At 39.2% G+C, this 18,772-nt stretch overlaps 1 protein-coding gene and 2 non-coding genes across 14 annotated transcripts in view; 2 read left to right on the top strand and 1 right to left on the bottom strand.

Annotated features, from left to right (window-relative positions):
* pyd (zonula occludens-like protein polychaetoid) overlaps positions 1-18,772 on the bottom strand; it is a 90,617-nt gene that overhangs the window by 23,052 nt on the left and 48,793 nt on the right. For 6 of the 12 annotated variants that reach the window (XM_017175885.2, XM_070286694.1, XM_017175891.2 and 3 more), the window contains exon 3: positions 16,102-16,621. In XM_017175885.2, coding sequence (XP_017031374.1) covers positions 16,102-16,621 — 520 coding nt within the window. Of the gene's footprint in view, positions 1-8,041; positions 8,674-13,069; positions 14,132-16,101; positions 16,622-16,734; positions 17,106-18,772 lie in introns of those variants that run through there. The other 6 variants (XM_017175887.3, XM_017175893.2, XM_017175894.3 and 3 more) reach the window with 5 other exon arrangements.
* On the top strand, positions 12,885-12,957 carry TRNAR-UCG (transfer RNA arginine (anticodon UCG)). Its single transcript has one exon. It is a non-coding gene; the product is annotated as a tRNA-Arg (tRNA).
* Positions 13,953-14,025, top strand: TRNAR-UCG (transfer RNA arginine (anticodon UCG)). The gene has a single exon. It is a non-coding gene; the product is annotated as a tRNA-Arg (tRNA).

Genomic DNA, 18,772 nt, shown 5'->3' with positions numbered 1-18,772 from the left:
TCACATTCTGGTGTCGTTGCATATGGGCAGATGTGACCCTTTCGGCGAAGCACTTTCGTATGCCAGTCAGAGGTCCTTGGAACGTGTTCCTGTCTCTCTTATGGGCCACTTGTCTGCCGGGTGTTAAGCGACATCAAATAGTGCTTTTCCCCCTCGCCCTGTCAGCCTGCCAGGTTGCAGGAAGCTGTAATATTGTTGCAGGCCACCACACAGCCGTGTCCGCAACAACAGTAACTGGCCGAGGTTACGTTATCCTGTCGACCACGTAGATGACATACGGCTTGTCTGCAGCGATTAACAGGGGTGGAAGGGTGGAGAGTGGTGGAGCTGTCAGGAAAAGGAGGTGAAGGAGGAGGAGGAGGACCAGGCGGCAATGGCCACGTGACAAGGTGAGCGGAAGGAGACTCTGGGGCGGAAGGAGGTGGCACCGGAACGGATGCAAACGTGGTTTGGGGTAACCTCCCCCACTTGACAGGGCGAGGCCATTTTGGAGGAGAGCTTTTCAATAACAACATTTGCATATTGGCCGGAGGAACACTGAACAAAAACTTCTATATATATTTTCTAGCATTTAAATACAAGTCTTATTTGAAATTTATATTCAAATACCTAAAACTATATATCTTTTAAATTCCACATTGATATAAATTCAAGAATTTATAAGATACAAGTATTCCAATACAATTTTTTCCAGTGCATGAGTGCCAGACCAAATAAGCATCCGAGTGGCTGTCGTTTGTCCTTTGGGGAGCTTCATTTAACGAGTTTTATGCCGTCGCGACGTGTTAATGTTTTGCAGTGCAGTCGGCTTTAACACGGAGAGAGTATCTGCGCCTCTATGTATCTATCGGATACGAAAACTTTCCAACCAAACTCATGCCGCACTCATGGGCATTTATTTTTTTGTTCGAAAGAATTTCTATCTGTGCCCATTTGTCGAGTGTTTTCTTTTGTTTTTTTCTACTTTACTTTTCGCTTTGTACGTGGTACGTGCTTGAACTACAAAACTCTAGATTTCGTTTCAAATACATATATGTACATACGTACAATAGTATAAATTAGGCACCCCATCCACAGCAAATGCAATTGAGTTTCCAGCAAAGTGCGTTCATGTGTCTGAGTTATGGTGCGCGCATGCGTGCCACTTGGAAATGCGGCAGGAAAATGCCCTCGGGAATGTATCCGTGGATAGATCTATAGATAGATATTAGCTGTCTAATGGAAGTGACCTTAGGTAACATATTTGGGTCAGTCGTGCAGGAAGCATTACCCCTCCTTAGGGTGCGTAACCCCGGGAAACTTGATGCTGCTAGTTAAAATCCCTGAAAGGCAGGCGATGATTGAAAAAAGTGACAAGAGATAATGGCATCTTAAGCCAAAAAGGGAGTGAAGTGCGGCATTATCATCACATCTTTTGTAGTCAAGGGTTCTTTGAGGAACTGAACTTATCACTCTCCCATTTAATCTGCCTTAAATATTAACCCCTTGATCGATGAATTTAACACAGCGGAATCCTTAAAGCATAGCACTCTGTCCCTTGGCCATTGTCAGTATCCGGGTATAACACATGCTCGAGCATCCTTTCACTTGTCAGAACGTGTTATCCTCGACACACAATGTGCTGCTCTCTCTCTCTCTCTGTGTGCCTTTCTATGGCCCAGAGCAAACACCTAGTTCACTTTTTCTGTATGGGAACGATATGCAAACAGGAAATGGGATACAACAGGATACAACAGGCTACAGACGACTCTTACATCTTGCTACTATCTCTCATCCTCGTATGCAGAAAGTAAACACTCTGAAAATGAGTGTGTAATTTTCCAAGGCAAACAAGGAGTGAGGAGCAAACGAAGGATACGACATGTGAAGTGCCAAAGGAACAGGAAAAATGCCGACTGACACGTCTCCGGGAACAAATCATTATGTTACATTCTAATCACTGTGTGTGCACTGGAGACGCGGAAAAGTAGAGCAAAGGTGAAGTTTCCGAGAAATGAAGGAGAAGTCGAAATGTGAAAGGAAAATCCAGTCAATCGGATTGAAGGAAACACATAAAGGAAATCAGGGAATGCAAATGGGATACAACTCGCAATCAGCTTTGTGTATTCAAGAGTTTTGTGTAATCAGGTTTAAATCTGATTCCTTTTGAATTAAAGAATGTATATGTTTTATTTAGTTGAGACCCAGATTTACTGGATTGGCGCTGCTTAAGCTCATGTTTATGTAATTAACTAAACACAACATTGTTTGTAATTACTCATTCAAATATAAACAATTTCCTGACAATTAACTTAACGGCTTTCCATCTCCACTCAAGGCTCTATCTGGGTTAGTTAGTTAGCTGCCATTTAGTTGAGTATTTATTTTTTATGATTTAGCAATGCAAAACCGATTTATTCTCCATTCAGCAATTAAATCGCAGATCCAAGTGCTCGCTCGAAAGCAGAGCACAAAGCCCACGCAGAACGAGAGACGAGGCTGTCAAGACCCTCATTGAGGGAAGACAGAATGGAAAAAAAGTGGAAAAATCCATAATATTTAATGCCAGTCGTTTGTAATGTATGCAAACTATGTGGTAAGCATCGACACGGCAAAAAAGAACCACCACAGACGATTATCGATACCCACACAATCGATTTAAGTGCAATTTGCATGGCTGCGGCGGTGTCACTTTAGATAAACGTCACAAAAATAATTGACATGGGTTTTTGGGGGCGCAGTATTTGCAAAATAAATGCCCGGCGTTCGCTGCAGTTAACAGCTAAATAAAGTAACCTTTTTTTGTGAATATATTTTGTTTAAATTTATTCTGTGCATTGGAACAAAGTGTGGGCTTGATTGTCCACACCTTTGATGCATCAATGATTCGTTGTGGGGACAAAACCATTTACACAATTAAGAGTAATCTCGTGGAATTTTCCACAAAAGAAGTCAACTGGAAAATGCAGAAAAAACTGAACTTAAATGACCCCTAGAAGGTTTACAATGCATGAGAGAGTTCGGTTCCAGGGTCCATCCATCACAAAGAGGCCATAATGAACTCTCTCTAGTCCAGAGAGGCTTTTGCCTTAATTATACTTAAATTATTCATACTCACGAATATGCCCAAAGGGCAGGCAAATTGTTTTTAAAAGAACGTTTAACTTACCTGCAAAGAAAGGTAGAGAAAACAGAAGCAAATTGTTTAGTAATTATATAATTATGAGCATTATAACTAATAGTATTTAAGCCTTTGAGAAAAATATCCCACATTATCAAGCATATCAAATTGCCAAGAATTCAGCCAACGAAAAAATATATATATATTTATAATGATTTAGTTTGTTTACTTCTGAGCACATGGAGGGGTTTTTTTTCGCATGATTCATATAGCCCTCGAAGCCATCAATCTTTGCCTTTATCTTTGTATTTAAATTCCAATTTAAAAGACGAAAATCAACATAAATGCGTACGCAAATCCGATAAAAAATCGCAATTAGCATGCGAAAAAATGTAGAAAAAAGAGCGAGACGAATCTTTTCAGTTTGAGTTAACCCTTTTCCTTCTACATCTGATGTTTTATTCAGTTTGGGGATTGATTTGCATATAAAATTGCTTGTTAGCATGTTTCGCCTGTTCTCTGGTTTTTGGTTTATTCAGGTTAAATATTCTCCACGAAAGTAACTTTCACATGTAACTCCGAATATCAAAAATTCAACTTTGACATTTCCGCTAGCGAGTGGAAAATCTCTGACTATGAAATTAAATGAGGCGAAAAAAATCGAGCCCACACTGATGCTGAGTTAAGTCTTTTAGGTGTGTATAATTTAGTTAGTCTAGACTCTAGACGATGTCACGGATCACAATTTTCAGGGTTTCACGGAAAATTGATTTAACAATTAAAAGTATTTACTTAAAAAGTAACAAATGAAAATCAACTACCTTACTTTCCCTTTTTTTAAATATTTATTTTATGTAATTTTGTATTTGCAATACTTTAATTAAACAATCGCCAATCAAAGTTCAATGAAATAATTTAATATTCTGTGAGCATGGGCAGGACAGACAATGCAAACAGTGAAAAAGCCAATTACTTTTATCAGACTTCGACAGCTTTCCATGTGCGTAAACAAAAACCCAGCTGGCAAAAAGGCAACTGCTATGGAAAAATAATAATATTTATGGTGAAAACCCTCAACGAATAAATATTTTGAATAAATCGAAACAAAGGAAATTTATTTGTAAATTAAAACCAAAGTGGAACAGGAGTTGATGAGTCACAAAGGGGGGCTTATGAATCAAAAGTAAAAAAGAGAACCAATTGAATGCAAATAAAAGGAGTCTCAAGAAACCACAGGCATTGAGCCAAGTGTGGCGGATTATGTAAGGAATGTATGTTGACCTGGGAGGAGGGTTCTGCCTGATTGGATGTGAATAGAACATAGTTAAGTCGCCTCATGGGTGAGTTACTTAACGATTGCACTTTAAAAATAGTAATATTAATAATATTGCTCTTCGAGGGATATTCGTTTTTCCAAGTTGAAAATCCCCGCCGATGTAAATGCAAAATTCCTCTATATTTCCCCAGTGTATGCAGAATGTGTGTCTCTGCTTTTAAAACAGGTTTTTTTTAATGTATTATTATGAATCAATCGTCAAGAATTTGAGACTGGGTGCGGTGTGTGTGCGGTTTGGGGCAGCATGTCAAGTGAAGTTGTCGGTTTTTGTATCTCCGCGAACTGCAAAGACACAACTACAAATTGTGGCCATTCATTTCCTAATCAATGCTGTTGCTACCTCAAAGCTCAGTGTTTGTTTCTTCGGGCTGCAAGTTTGTTTCGTAAGTCACCAAAATAAAAAGAAAAAAAAAACACCTAAATAAAACAAGTCTTGGCCACCACATAGTTTAGCTCTCAACGCATTTTACATGTTTCACTGTGCATTTTTTAGGCTCTTTGCTGAATGAACTAAGCCACACATATCTCAACCTGATGGGGGTTTGTCTTGCAGTTGGTTCCACTTTTGAAATCCAGTTTTATTTGCCGTATCTAGATTGTCGCTTTTGATTTCAGTTTTCCATTTCAAAATGCTAATAAATCTTGGCTTTTAATAAGATCGTTTTGCGTAAATGCTGTGTGAAACGTGCTGTTGTTCTTTTTTCTCTGAGAAGTGGAGCAGGTGGAACAAGTTGGGGGATTCCAAGGCTAAGGCGAATATTTATTTCTAGTGATATAGAACAAGTTTTGGCATAAAATATAACTTTCCAGGGGCTACATATTACTATTTTCTACTTAAAGATATATCCACAACCTTTTACAAATAAAGCAATAAAAGCTTGACTCATATTTTCCCCTTTTCCCACTCCCATATCAATCTCACGCCCCTCCCCTAAAATTATGGTGTTTTCAATCAAATTTTCACATGAAACCATAGCCAGCCAATACCTCCTGCTCCAAAAAAACAATGTTAATTACTACGAAATGACTCCATCAGAGTGCAGTCAACAAAAAAGTTAATTTGAAGCTCACGTGACTAACACAAGACAGAAGCTAAATTAACAATTTTACAGCTGTGGAGCGGGGAAAGTGGAAAAGGGTTTTCCCTCGTTTCCAATGCTGATTGCGAGCCAAAACGAATTATGAGGCTCGACATGGCAACCGACACTGGGCGGGATTGAGTATAGTCAAACATTGATGAAGAGATATATGCAAGCCCAAACGGTTTTATTGGTAATTGGCTGATCCATGGGAAGGGCCCGTGGCCCCAAAAATCACTCAATTGCCCCGATCAATGCAGTTCATGGCCTCGTGACTAGATAACTTTCCAAATCCGGACTGGCAGCTGCAGAATAATGGCGTCAAATTACCAATATCAATCAATGGGTTAAACGAATCGAAAACCAACACCCGCATCGCTTGATCGACAACAAAAGGGGAGAAAAAGTCTCCAAAGGGCACCGGCTATAGTTTGTTTTTGGTGTTATTGAAAACCAGTTCAACAACTTGACTTGGATGCTGATGCTGCAAAGACTTTTTCTTTCTTTCGAAGCGAGTTTATTTTTATCCCCCATTTGAGTGGAAGTCTCCGAGACCCGGCTCTTCGGCTCACTCAATCCTTGGAGAGTTCTTTACGTGGACCCGAGCGTTAGGGCCCCGATTCGAGTTTCTTGTTCTTTAGCGCTCTTTTATTTTATTTTATTTCCAGATCGAACGGCGAGTTCGCTTTTTTTCTTTCGTTTTTTTACGGTCGTATGAAACTGGTTTCCTCTCGCTGTGCTGCCGTCGTGGTAGAGATTCTTTATGGCCCTGCTGTATTTGCTTTTCCAGAAATCGGTTTAAAGGATTTCACAAAACTTGAGCATCGGGGTAGCATAAATTGCGGTTTAAGGTGCTTGGAAATGTCTTCATAAATATGGGAAATACCTGAACTTGGCAGTGAAGGAGAATGATAGAAGTGGGCATTATTTTTGGCTTATAAATGGTTTAGATCTGATCTATTCTTCATCAAGCTTAAAAGTTATTGATAGAATTCCACTTTCTATATCATCTACGTATCACAAATTCTCATAAATAGTCATTAGCCAGCGCCATCGGTGAATGGCAATAAAAATAGTGTTGAATCCATGGAATGTGACCAAGTCTAGTCGGTTATTTATAATCAAAGCGACACTATGGCTATTATTATTATTATATGTAGCCATGAATTATGCATTCCAAGCACCGCTCTTAGATTGCGGCAGGTCTTGACTTGAAGAAAAAATATTAAAAGTGAATGCCAATCCAAGACTAGTCCAAGCAATGTCAAGTTTTTCATGCTAACCTATGTGATCTGGGGACGGAAAATGAAGGGGAAAATGAGCAGCAAAAAAATCAAATAAAAAATACTACAAAAAGACTATGCAAAATAATATAACTTTAATATAAATAAGCTACATTAGCTCCTCAATTTGTATTCACTAAAATCTTGTCGATTTCATTAACTTTTCACACAAAAGAATTTTATAAAAGCTCGACTTTAATGGCTTTTCTTTCAACAAATTTCCCTATCTTTGGTTTTCAATCTGAAATATTCAAAAGGCATTTCCCATTCGTTTTCGAATAAAAACCTGAATCTACTTGTGAAAAGTTTCACTTTCAAAAAAATTCATTAATTTTACGACTACAAGTTATTGGGCTGGCGATTCCTGCCCATGTTGATTACACAGGCTCAGCTCAGGTGAGAGACAACAGGTTGAGGTCCTCGACTCTTTCGCAATTTGTGGTTTTGTTAATTATTTTATTTCGTAGCCTGTCATGTGAAATTACACGCTTTATGTTAATTAACAGTTTCTTGGTGATTTTCTTTTGGTTTTTGACTAGATGTTATCACTGGCAATTTTTTTGATTGAACTTTTCCGGTGGAAATTCAACAGAAAATATATTCGTTGGGGTTTCTTTGAGGTTATCAAGCTCTTGGCATCGGTCTAACCATCAATTTGCTTGGCTGAAACCCCTAACTGTATTCGTGTTTCCTACGGTTTGTTTATAACCTTTATGGTTTTTGGGCTTGTCTGTCCATAAAAAAGTCTCCTCATCGTCAGTCGTGTGTTTTCAATGCATTTTCACTTACTGCAAACTTGGCACCTTTTTTCCCCCATTCAGTCTAAGTTTTTTTTGCTGATGAGGTGAGAGTTTTCAGGTAAGCAAAGAGTGTAAACAGATTTTGCTTAACTAATGAGAGGACAACACAAAAAATTGAGATAAAAAGAGACCAAGTTCAGTATAATAAATACAACAAAAATGTTTAAACGGTCTTGCTTTCTGCTAATGATGACAGCTAATTATGCAAATCAAACTGGCCTAAGGGCAAGATGACACAAAACTATCAAGGGGAAAACCAGCAAGATATAAATATCAATAAAAAACTATTAATAAATTAAGTAAAATCTCAGAAAATGAATACCCTTAGGCACACATTATAAACTTCCTCAAAAATATTTTACAGCATCTTCTCTCTCTTTAACTGCCAATAACCCATCCTGTATACTTTACAATCGAGTTCCTTGGAATCTTTGTGGCTTTACCTGTTGCTGGAATGACTCATGTCGAAAGTGATTGTTTGGCAGGACGTGCTGGTTGCCCGTTGCCGATCCACTGACTATATCCATATCGCCAAGTGCTTGCGAATTTGGCAGCGATTTGCTTTATTGTGCGTTTCTTCGAGGAGGTTATGGCGGCTGTTGGCGTTTGGTGGCTATTGCCACATGTTGCACGTTTAAAATCTGGTTGGCAGAAATGTAAATGCAAGATTTTCACCTCTTTGGCGAAAAATAAAAACTGGTTTCAGGCACACTTGGCTAAAGCATTTTACTGGACACAGGTAATGGACAAGGGAATCACATTTTTGTTTAGGGATTTCTTTGTCGTTGTTGCTTAGTGACTCTTATTTTTGTATAATTTATTTATCGATGTGTGTTTTTTTGTGGTTAATTAATTGCAGTCGCGCGAGTTGCGCGCGTGACAAACGAAAATCTGGCGAGGAAAAAAGTACAGGCGCCCCCAACGAAAACGAACACGAGCACGAGTGGCACGGAGGGAAACAGAGGGGCGGCGAAGGCGCGAGTTCGATTTGAAAATGAATAAAAAACTATCGAAGAAATCGGCGCGAGCTGAGCACAAGTCTTTCGTCCGTTAATCGCGTCCACTCGCCAGCAAGCGTTGGCCACTTTTGAAATAAACTCAAGAAAGCAAAAGCCGACCGACGTACATACGTGGAAAACGTTCACGTCTCGAAATATGCTCAAAAATGCCCACTCACACACACTTGGGCACACGTAGGGAACACAGGTAAGCAACGCACGCACACACACACGTACGCTGGCAGAGCATGCATACCTGTGGCCAGGTAAATGACAGAGCGTAAACTTGTTGCTGGCAACATGAGCGAAAAATGTTGCCGGGCAACTTTTCGCTGGCAACCCGGTTTGGACCTTTTAGTTGGACACAAAACACTACCCGAGGTGTACCTGTGTGTGTGAGTGGTGGCCAGGTGTACGAGTGTGTGTGGGGGAGTGTGTGTAGAGTTGCGATTCACTCAAAGCGGAGGCGACAAAGCTACAAAATCAGAGCCCCAATGGGCAGCACTGGCAACGGGTTTCCAACTATCGCTTTTTTGAAGCATTTGAAGCTCCTTGAGTTAACACTTTTAAGGCACGACTTTTTGGCATGAAAATTAAAAGAGGCATAAGGGTTAAGAGTTAATGGGTTAAATGGAAATTTATTTTAGAAATTGAGTTATAGAACCTTCTGTATTTTTAGATCAAGTGATGAGGTAACTGGTTTATAAAATTTATAAATCCATCAAGAGGATTCTTAGTAAAATTGAGGCTTTAAGGGGTTAAGCAAGGAGTGCTCTTCTTCTCGTCTCTCTCTCACTTTTGTAGGATCTCTGTCTTTCACCCTTTTGTTCTCTTTTTTTTTGCAAAAGGAGTCCTCACTCCCTACTTGTTGTTGCTATTCAAGTTTGCAATCAAAGATAAAGGAAAAACTTGGCACAAGTTTTTGTTGCATTCAGTGTGAAGTTGGTATTTATAGGAATGTTGGTTGTTGTTGCTGCTGCCAGAGCTGCTGTGAATTCGCAATGAGTGCAAAAATGAGCCAAAGGGAGGCACAAAAAAGGAGCACAACAGATGGTCGGAAGGAAGGAAGGATGGATTGGTGAAGTGTAATGAAAATGCAATGAGTTAGTCACCGGTGCTATGGCTTTAAAAATAAGTATATGTCTTTTTTTGCAAGTAAGCTTTAACATTCTTGAATTATACGCAAAGGAATTTATATTCTAAAGTACAAATTAATCGATTATTGGGTTTGAAAAAGTTAAAAAATAAATATATATTTGTTATACTCTGGAAAAGGTTCCAATAAATTCTTTCTTTAATTTGTCGGTAAGGTAAAAAGATGTAAAAATTCAATGTTTATAAAATTATTTAAATTATTTTTAAACTCTATTTATTTTTTTATTCACAAGCCATTTATTATATTTATTTCTTACATTATTGTTAAATCATTGTTTGCCGAAGAAGAATAATCAAAAAAGTACCTCATCGAAGACAATGGCTTAGACCCAAAATAATCGTAGCAAATAGGTTTATAGTTTTTTCGAGTGACTGAATGATTAGACAAAAAGTCTAGTAGGATGACAAGGAAATATAAACCCATTTCAAACTCATTTTTGAAAACCAAACCCAAGAGTCAAACAGTTTAATATTAACCCAGGTCAAGTAGAGATTTAATTAAAAGAAAAGCAAAGCCACTCGAAAGTTGGTGAAAGAATTTCAATTAAATACTTGGCTAGTTCTGCCAGATAACGTAAATCCAGTTGAGTTGTTTCTATTTTATTTTCCGAATTCAATTAACTTGCACAGCTTGCAGGGGCAATAGTTTTTTTTTTGGGCGATGATTTCTATCTGGCGGACTGGGACTCGTTAATGACCTGGCTTATGTGAAGCAATTACCCGAAAACTTAATGCCCGGCAATTACTTTATATCTCTTTTTCCTTACTTTTATTTTCGCTGAGCGTTTGAGCACGTGCAACATTTCAAATTGTCGGCGTGTCTTTTTAATTTTTTTTTTGTTTGTGTTGTTTTGGTCGTTTTTCTCTTTTTAGTTTTTGACACAATTATTGTTCCGCGGCGTCTTACGAAAACCCCAAAGTCGAGGGGACAACGCCACCTGGCCATTACAAGTTATATCTTTTTTATATATATATAGAGTCTCGCAATTGGATAATTTGATTTGCACTCGGGAGCGAGCTGCACTGCCACTGCATGCATAAAGTTTCATGGCCTGTAATTTGTGGCCAAAAGTTTGCAATTTGACTTGGCTGCAGGCAGAGTATCAACGGAGATTGTGCAATTATGTAGGCCCAAGGGTTATAAATAGTTTTTAGATTTAAAAAAATATTTTTTAAGACTTTTTAGTTCCTTGAAGAATAATGTTTTCTTTGAGCTCTTATCATTTTACCAAATATAAAACGTTATATAAATCCTTTACGTTTTATTTTTGTATATTTTTATTAAGCCTTAAAAGAAAAACATGTAAGAGCTTCCAAACTTAATTAAGAGCTCACACACCAGCATTTTTTCATTGTGTCTTGATTGAGTTTACTCTTCCTTGCATTTTCAATAAGCTGCAGCAATTCGCTTACAAAAATATCTTGGCACGTGACTGTCATGGACTACGAAACTAAAGCAGAAACTGACGGCAGAAGAAAATCTGTAAAATGTTGTTAACAAAGTTGTGGGCCCCAACTTTCGTCAGTTCCCCAGCGGAACCTCAAAAAAGCAACCACAAGGGGGTAAAGAGCTTTATTCGATTTACGAGCAACTGCAACGAAGGGGAAGTCCCCAATCGGACTCGGGCTGCATTGCAATTGTTTTTACTTTTTGCTGTTTGCTTCCCTGCATATGGAAGTCACACACTGCATACATTTTACCCAGCATTTTGTTGGCTTAAATTCCTTAACCCTTTCGGCGTTCTGAAGCTAGAATTTAAAGAGATAAATTTATGCCCATTTTGCTTGGGTTTCCACTTCCAATTTATTTCATTTCATTTCAGTTGATGCGAAACGAGCTCGAGCTCTAAATGGATTTATACACACGGCGGAAGTTGAGTCAGGGAAGGAGTTGAATTTACAGTGGGTAGGGGTTGATTGGTCTTTGAATTCTGATCCCATTTTATATTGAATTTTCTCATATTTATAGTAAATTTTGGACAGGTAAGTGAATTGGGAAAACGAAATTCCCAAGCTTAAATTGAACTTCCTGTTTCAACTTTTGTTCACAATTGGGGTATTTCGAGATATTAATAGGTTTAATAAATATATTTTAGACCACGGTTTTGCCCACGTCCAAAAGGCACAATCAACGAAACCAATTTCTCAAACTCAAGTGCTCCTCAGAGTCCGAATCTGAATCTGAATCCGAAACAGAAGCGCATAAATTGTGCCCCAAGCGAAGAAAGAATTAAGCAAAAAAAAACTATATATATATCCACTAATGACGATGGCGAAAACGAACCAGAAAAGACAAAAGAAAAAATAAAACCGAGAAAAAGACTAAATCGTCATGGAAGCCTGAGCAGCACTGCGGGTTAAAAATGCATAAAATAAGTTCTAAAGGAGTAAGAAAAAGGCTCTAAACGCAGTAAAAGGAACCACATCAAAGCTTTGACTTTTGGGGCTTATTCAGAGATTGAAAAAGCAGGAGGACGGAATATCTTTCAGGGCAGGTGTGTTCGAGGATGCCAAATTAGCAGCTACCGGCTGCCCAGCTCCTCCTCCTGCCCACCTGCTCCCTCACCACTTTTTATTTCTTCATCCCACTTTGCCTTCATTTCCATTTAAACCCTCAAGCAACATTTTGAACATCATTAATTTTAATTTTTGCGCAGACGCACCCCAGGGGCGGTAGGCTTCGCTGCCTCGATTCTGGACACTGCGCGATGAGTGATGATGACCTGGCGGAACGAGTCCCAGTCATATGGCCAGTGGCCACAGGCGTAATTAAGGTGGCCGAAAGAGAAAAAGGTGTCGCAGCAACAATTGAAAGTGTTGCAATGCCGCGGTGCTGTGCTGGTTGACAAATTTCCGAGTTGCTCAATAGCCATGCAATGCGATGATTGATTGTTGGGTTGGATGTATCCAATTTGGGTGGAGAATTTCGAAATAATTTAACGGAAAAACATGTAAATTGTCTAGAAAATAAGCCTCGCAAACATTATAAACTTATTTGAATTTGTTTTAATTTAAAACGGAATTTAAAGCTTCTTTTATCAGTATAAAATCATATTATTAGACTTAATAAAAAAGGTTCATAAAAAAATATATTCTACATGTACTGGGTATATATTTTTCTATTTATATAACTGACCGTGTGGCCTAATGGATAAGGCGTCGGACTTCGGATCCGAAGATTGCTGGTTCGAATCCTGTCACGGTCGTTAATAAATACATTTTTTGCCAATATTTTATTTTAAATAAATTTCAAAATATTCTCTTCAAGCCTACACATTTTATGATATATATTTCTCTTCTCATCAATCAGACTCTCACCTTTTTGAAGCGTCTTCTTTGGGTTGAGGAATGTGTGGAGGCGGTTTCAAGCATATTGCTACCGTTTTCTCCGCCGCCATCCCTTTTGCCCAGCGCCTGGAGCAGATCATCCACATTGCGTATATAGGGACGATCCTGATTTCTTTCCCGATCTCTGTCGCCATTACTGCCGCCGCCACCCATGCAGCTGGTGATGCTCTTGTTGCCCAAACTATTGCTGCGGGATCGGGATCTGGACTTTTGCTTGCCCAGCCAATAAACCTGATTGGCCAAATTGATTTCGGCAGCGGCGGCAGCGGTGGCGGCCTTTCTTCTGCCCAATTGTTGGTGCTCCTGCACCTGTTGCTGTTGTTGCTGCTGCTGCAACTGGTCATTGGCCAAATATTCACCGGCAATATGTACCTTGGGTGTGCTGACCAATTGCAGACCGGTGGCTCCGAATTGCTGAGGGAACTCGTGCAGCTCGAGCGGATACCGGGGATCCATGGGCTGGCCAGGCTGGCGGGGATACATGAATCCGTCGCGAAGAAACATCTTGCTGGTGGTGTAGACCTTGTCGTTGATCTGGTACAGGCCACTGGACCCGGGTCCATCGCCGCCACCAATAATGCCATTCCGCACATAGGCCGCAGGGCGATAGCGCACCAACGGATTGTACACATTCGCTTTGGGCGGCTTGTTTTTAAAGCTGCGGCGTCGACCTGTGCTGGGCTTCATATTTGTAATTTATTAATCGCTTGAGTTCCGTCACACCCTGTTGATAATAAATATTTTTTGTTGTTTTCGTTTTTGCTTCAGTGAGATTCGCGTAATCCACCCTGTGCGGTGACTCGGTTCATAAGTTACGCAGCTTAGCTCGAGTTTAAGCGCAGCACTTCACAACGACCGTGTGGCCTAATGGATAAGGCGTCGGACTTCGGATCCGAAGATTGCAGGTTCGAGTCCTGTCACGGTCGAAGGGTAACTTTTTTTCTTTTTTTACTTTTATTATATTTTTTATTTTTTGCAATAAACTTTTTTTATTTTTAGTTTTTATTTTAAAAAATCACTTAAAACGAAAAATTTTTGACATGGACTTTACACAACTTCTACAGGAGACGTAATTGAAACAATTGAAAAAAATAAGTTTTTTTATATTTGCAACTTAGTTTATGTATGATTATTTTCTGAATAAACTTGATTTAATAAATTATAGTCCCATGTAAAAGAGTTACTGAGCCATCTAAAAGTATGCAACTGTTTTATGCAGCTCGTATTGCTCAAGCTGCATAAGTCATCAAGCACAAAAGTAGGCAACTATATTTATATAAAGCGCCCGAAAGATGCCATACTTTATACAAAAAATCTCACTAAAAAGTTTGAAAAATTGTTCGATTTATGTTATTTTTTTGACGCGACCAACACAGCACGTTCGGCACACTGCACGTTCGATTTTCCACTGCAATTGTTTGATTTTATTGCAACAACCTTTTCCCTTGTTTGCTGGAAGGCACACGCACGGTAAATCCAATTAGCCGGACGGGTTCGCGTTGCCTCCACAGTTCACCTTTCGAGGTAAATTGTTTTCCGAACCCAAAGTATTGACACAGTTTTCGAGTCACTTGTTTTGTTAGACACATTCGTCGTCTTCCTGAACACTGAACTGTCATATGAGACTGGTTAGGCGGCGGGGATTGGCAGTAGGAGAAGCAAAAGAAGGGCTCAAACCGAAATTCTATGCTAATCTGTCAACTCTGAGTTGGTTAATTAATGCCTGATTTGGCAAATAATTGTGGCTTAGATCGGTCTTCTGTTCGCCGCTGACCCCAATACCAAGTCCAATTCGGTTTGCAATTTTCGAGGCACCACGATTGGGTCAATGAATGTTCAGTGTAATGAACTGTAGTGGGATTGACGCCCCTTTTTGTTGGATATTATGCTCTTTTTGTTTTCCGAATTGAGTTCAGCTTGGATACCAACTTATTCAAGGTTAGTTGAAAGGGGTTAGATAATGGCAGCAATTGGATTTTGAGAGGTTAAGAAGAGGGAATCATTAGATTATGGATTTTATCTTTCAGGATTGTAAGAAATAGATGTAAAATAGTAGTATTTAAAATCTTTAGAGATTTACTTCTGTTACTCTAGAAATTGTTAAATTATTTACTTAAAATCTTGAAAGTTGATGTGAATTTTATGAAAAATTACTATAAAAAATCTGTTTAATATCGTTGCAGATAAATGCCTCAAAAAGAGTGTTGATTCCATTAACTCCAATCCCCTTGTTTTCTTCATTAGCATATTAAACTTTTCCAGCTCTCAAATAACACTCCCAAAACACTCCACTCGATCCAAAAGCCCTTCTCCATTTCAAGCTGTCAACTTCCTATTCACTCCACCTTATCTTTATAAAGATTTGTCTCTCTTACACTTCCGCCTACGAATATCGGTTATTTTTTGGTGGGACTTTTCGTTCGAAACGCGTTGAGCCACAGAGGCAAACTAAACTGAAATAAATTCAATGAATTTGAAGAGCCTATCAAGCAGACACGAGTATTTTTTTCCAATGGATAACACACTTCCAGCTGCAGAGGAATACAAGAACAAAAGCGATTGCGATAAAGCTCACTGTGAGTGTGAGCAGAGTCGTTGGAAAACAAGACGAAATGGGGGTTTTAGGGGAAAAGGTCGGACGCGGGGCCTAAGCCAAACAAATACACCCCTTAAAATGGGAAATTGTGGGAGGGGATGATGAGTAGAGGAAACCATCAAAGGAAAAGGTTTCTTAGTAATTAACAACAACTTTAGCTCAAAACAGATACTTTAGCCATTCATTTCTTTAATATTTTGAATTGTATTCAATAAGTAATATCAAAATAGCCTTTAAAATGATATTTATATGGGTTCCTAGTTAAGATAAGATTATAAATCTTTCAACTTGTTAAGCTCTTCATATTTTTAGACAAGAATATCTCTTTATAAACCCTTAATTTCAAGAAAGTACCTAATCTTAAGATACCCAATATAATCTCAAAATAAATAGTATAAGTACTTACAAAAAACTCATCCTCGATCACCGGATCGGCCAGCATCTCAATGGCCTCTGTCATGGATCTGCAGGTGCGGTTCGTGTTCTTCTTTTTCTTGAGCTTCCTGCCCAAAGTGGCGGCATCGCTGAACCGATGGAGCAGCTTGTCCCGCTTGCGAACAGCCAACGGACTGGCCGTGGAGCTTGTGTGGCACAGCAACGACCCGTAGCCATTCGTAGAGGAAATGGTGCCAGTGTTTGCGTAAAAGTTCTGTGGCTGATATTGTGCCGGAGCTGTCAGTGTGCTGTTTGAGTCAATCTTCTGGATGAGATTGTACTCAGATTGCGGATATTTACTGGCCAAACAGGACATGGAGTCCGCGGAGGATTTGGATGTCAGCTGCGGCTTGGGTGGCGGTGGTGGTGGTGGCTCCTTCATCAAGGCCACGCGACGCGGAGCTGCACGTGGCATGGTGGCCGATTGGGGCGAGGAGGCAATGTCGCCGCCATAGCTAACCGCACGACGATTGCGATCGTTTTCTTTTTCCCTGGAAGAATAAGAAAAATTAAGCAATTATTAAATATGCATTTAAAAATATTAAAATTTTAAAAAGTGTTATATAATCTTAAACTGTAAATTATTATCTATTTATCATCGCACCTATACCGCCGCCTCTGCATGGGCGGACTAAAGAAACAGTTGGGCGAAAGGGGCACAAAGTAACCCCATTGCGGATCTCGATCTGGTCCGTCATGGTACATTCCCAGCTGCGGGGTCATCTCCCTGGATCGACTGGATCTCAGCAGAGGCATGGAGACCCTCTGGGGACCGTAGCTTCTGCTGCACCGAAATTGATTTCTATATATGTGACGCTCTAAGGAGGAAGTCGTGGTTGTCGCATCCGAATCCAGTGTGCAGTCAGAGTGATCCTTGTTTTCCAAAGTAGCATTACTGCCCAGGTCATCCACGCCGTCATCGTCATCCGTGGAACCCTCGGGCACCGTATAGCAGGTATTATCGAATTGTGACATCTCACAGTCGTTTTTTTAGCTTTTTTCCTTTTAGTTTTATATTTATCTTTTGCACAAATTTAGTTCTTTGTCATCGCGGCTCCCACGTAGAATTGTTTCAATTATTTAATTAGTGCTCGCAACTTGTTGTTTTATTTAATTTTTCTTGTATTTTATTTTCCCCTGACAAATGTTAAACGACAATTTTAGAGTGTCTGGCACTTAATTGCTCCACTCGAGCTTGACTGTGGCTGTGGCTTAAATATTGTAGTGGCAGGAGAACATTAGACAGGCCAGAGCATTTATCATGTTCACCCTCCGGACATATCGTGGAAAAACAGAGGCAGACCGAGGGGATAGGGAGAGGGGATGTCGGTAAGGAGCCGTTGTGTATGTCCAGTGGGCACAATTAAAAGTCGTTTTCGGCCTCAGCCCGGAAAGTCGCCTTAATGAGGTGTTGAACGGAAGACGGTCACATTTGGTCTAGTTAAGATATTTATAACTTGGTCTCTTCCCTTCACTGACAATTTTCTTAAAGCTGGAACAATGAAAATCAGTGGGAACATTTTGAGGTCATTTTCCAGTAGTAATTATTAGTTTGGATAATGGGAAAATTATAGAAAAGAATCTAAGTGAAAGAACAAAATAGCTTCATGTAGGAAAACATTTTTCTTGAAAGAGTTCCTATGATAAAATATTTTTTTTTTATTTGAATTTGTTTGTTTTGTTAGTTTTGTGGTACAATTTAAAATGTCATTCTATTCTCTCATATCTTTTAAATATTGTTAACTTTTTTCTTTTTATTTAAACAAATTTTCTGTACATTTTGCAATATTTTCCCTTTCAAAACCCTATTAACCCCTTTAAACCCACAGGCTGGAAAATTTGCAACTTAAATGTTCATTAAAGATTCATGGGGCGAAAAACGAAAGTGTCAACAGTTGAATCCATCAACAATGCAATTAAAATGTCAAACACGTAAGTAGAAGTGACTTTCCCCTTTAACCCGCACTTCCCCTGGGTTATAAAGTAAATAAATACGTATGTATATATCCCTCCGGGCAACTCCCCATCAGAGGGCACACGCAGCTCTTTTAAAAGAGTCTCCATTATAATGATGATGCAAAAAGTGATCCCTGAGGGGGAATATGGAAGTTTGTACATCTGCAGAATTTGCAGACGGCAACAAGCCGGATATGAAGATTACAACGGATTCGGGTTGCAGTCGTGTTTATATTTATTTTATTGTTGCAATTATTTTCCTGTTTACCGCATAGAATTTCTTATTGGCGCAATGAAACTTGATTAATGGCTAACGAGCGAAATGGGGGGAACACATCCGGAGAGGTGAACTTGAAATATGTGTTTTTTATGATTGCTAAATGGGCGCCAATATCAAGGCAGAGGAAGAAGGATTTCCCCATAAGAGAAATCAGAGCAAGAAAGGGGAGCAACACTGACATTTCATTTCCATAAAGGGAGAGGGAACTTGTGTTGGGATATAAAGTTAATGGTTTATTGATTAGAAACTCATTTACTGGTTTTGTTTAAGAATTAGTTGATTAATTGTTTTATTCATTATTATTTATCTTTATTTTGTGCCTTTAACTTTCGTTTTATTTTAAAATCGTATACATTTTCCACGAGCTTGGTAAACTTTTATGAATTAAAACACTTTGATTTTATTT

The sequence above is a fragment of the Drosophila kikkawai genome, chromosome 3R, assembly GCF_030179895.1.
Source record: "Drosophila kikkawai strain 14028-0561.14 chromosome 3R, DkikHiC1v2, whole genome shotgun sequence".
Taxonomy (NCBI): Eukaryota; Metazoa; Arthropoda; class Insecta; order Diptera; family Drosophilidae; genus Drosophila; species Drosophila kikkawai.
The sequence above is the reverse complement of the archived record's forward strand: the minus strand, read 5'-3'. Positions and strand labels throughout refer to the sequence as shown.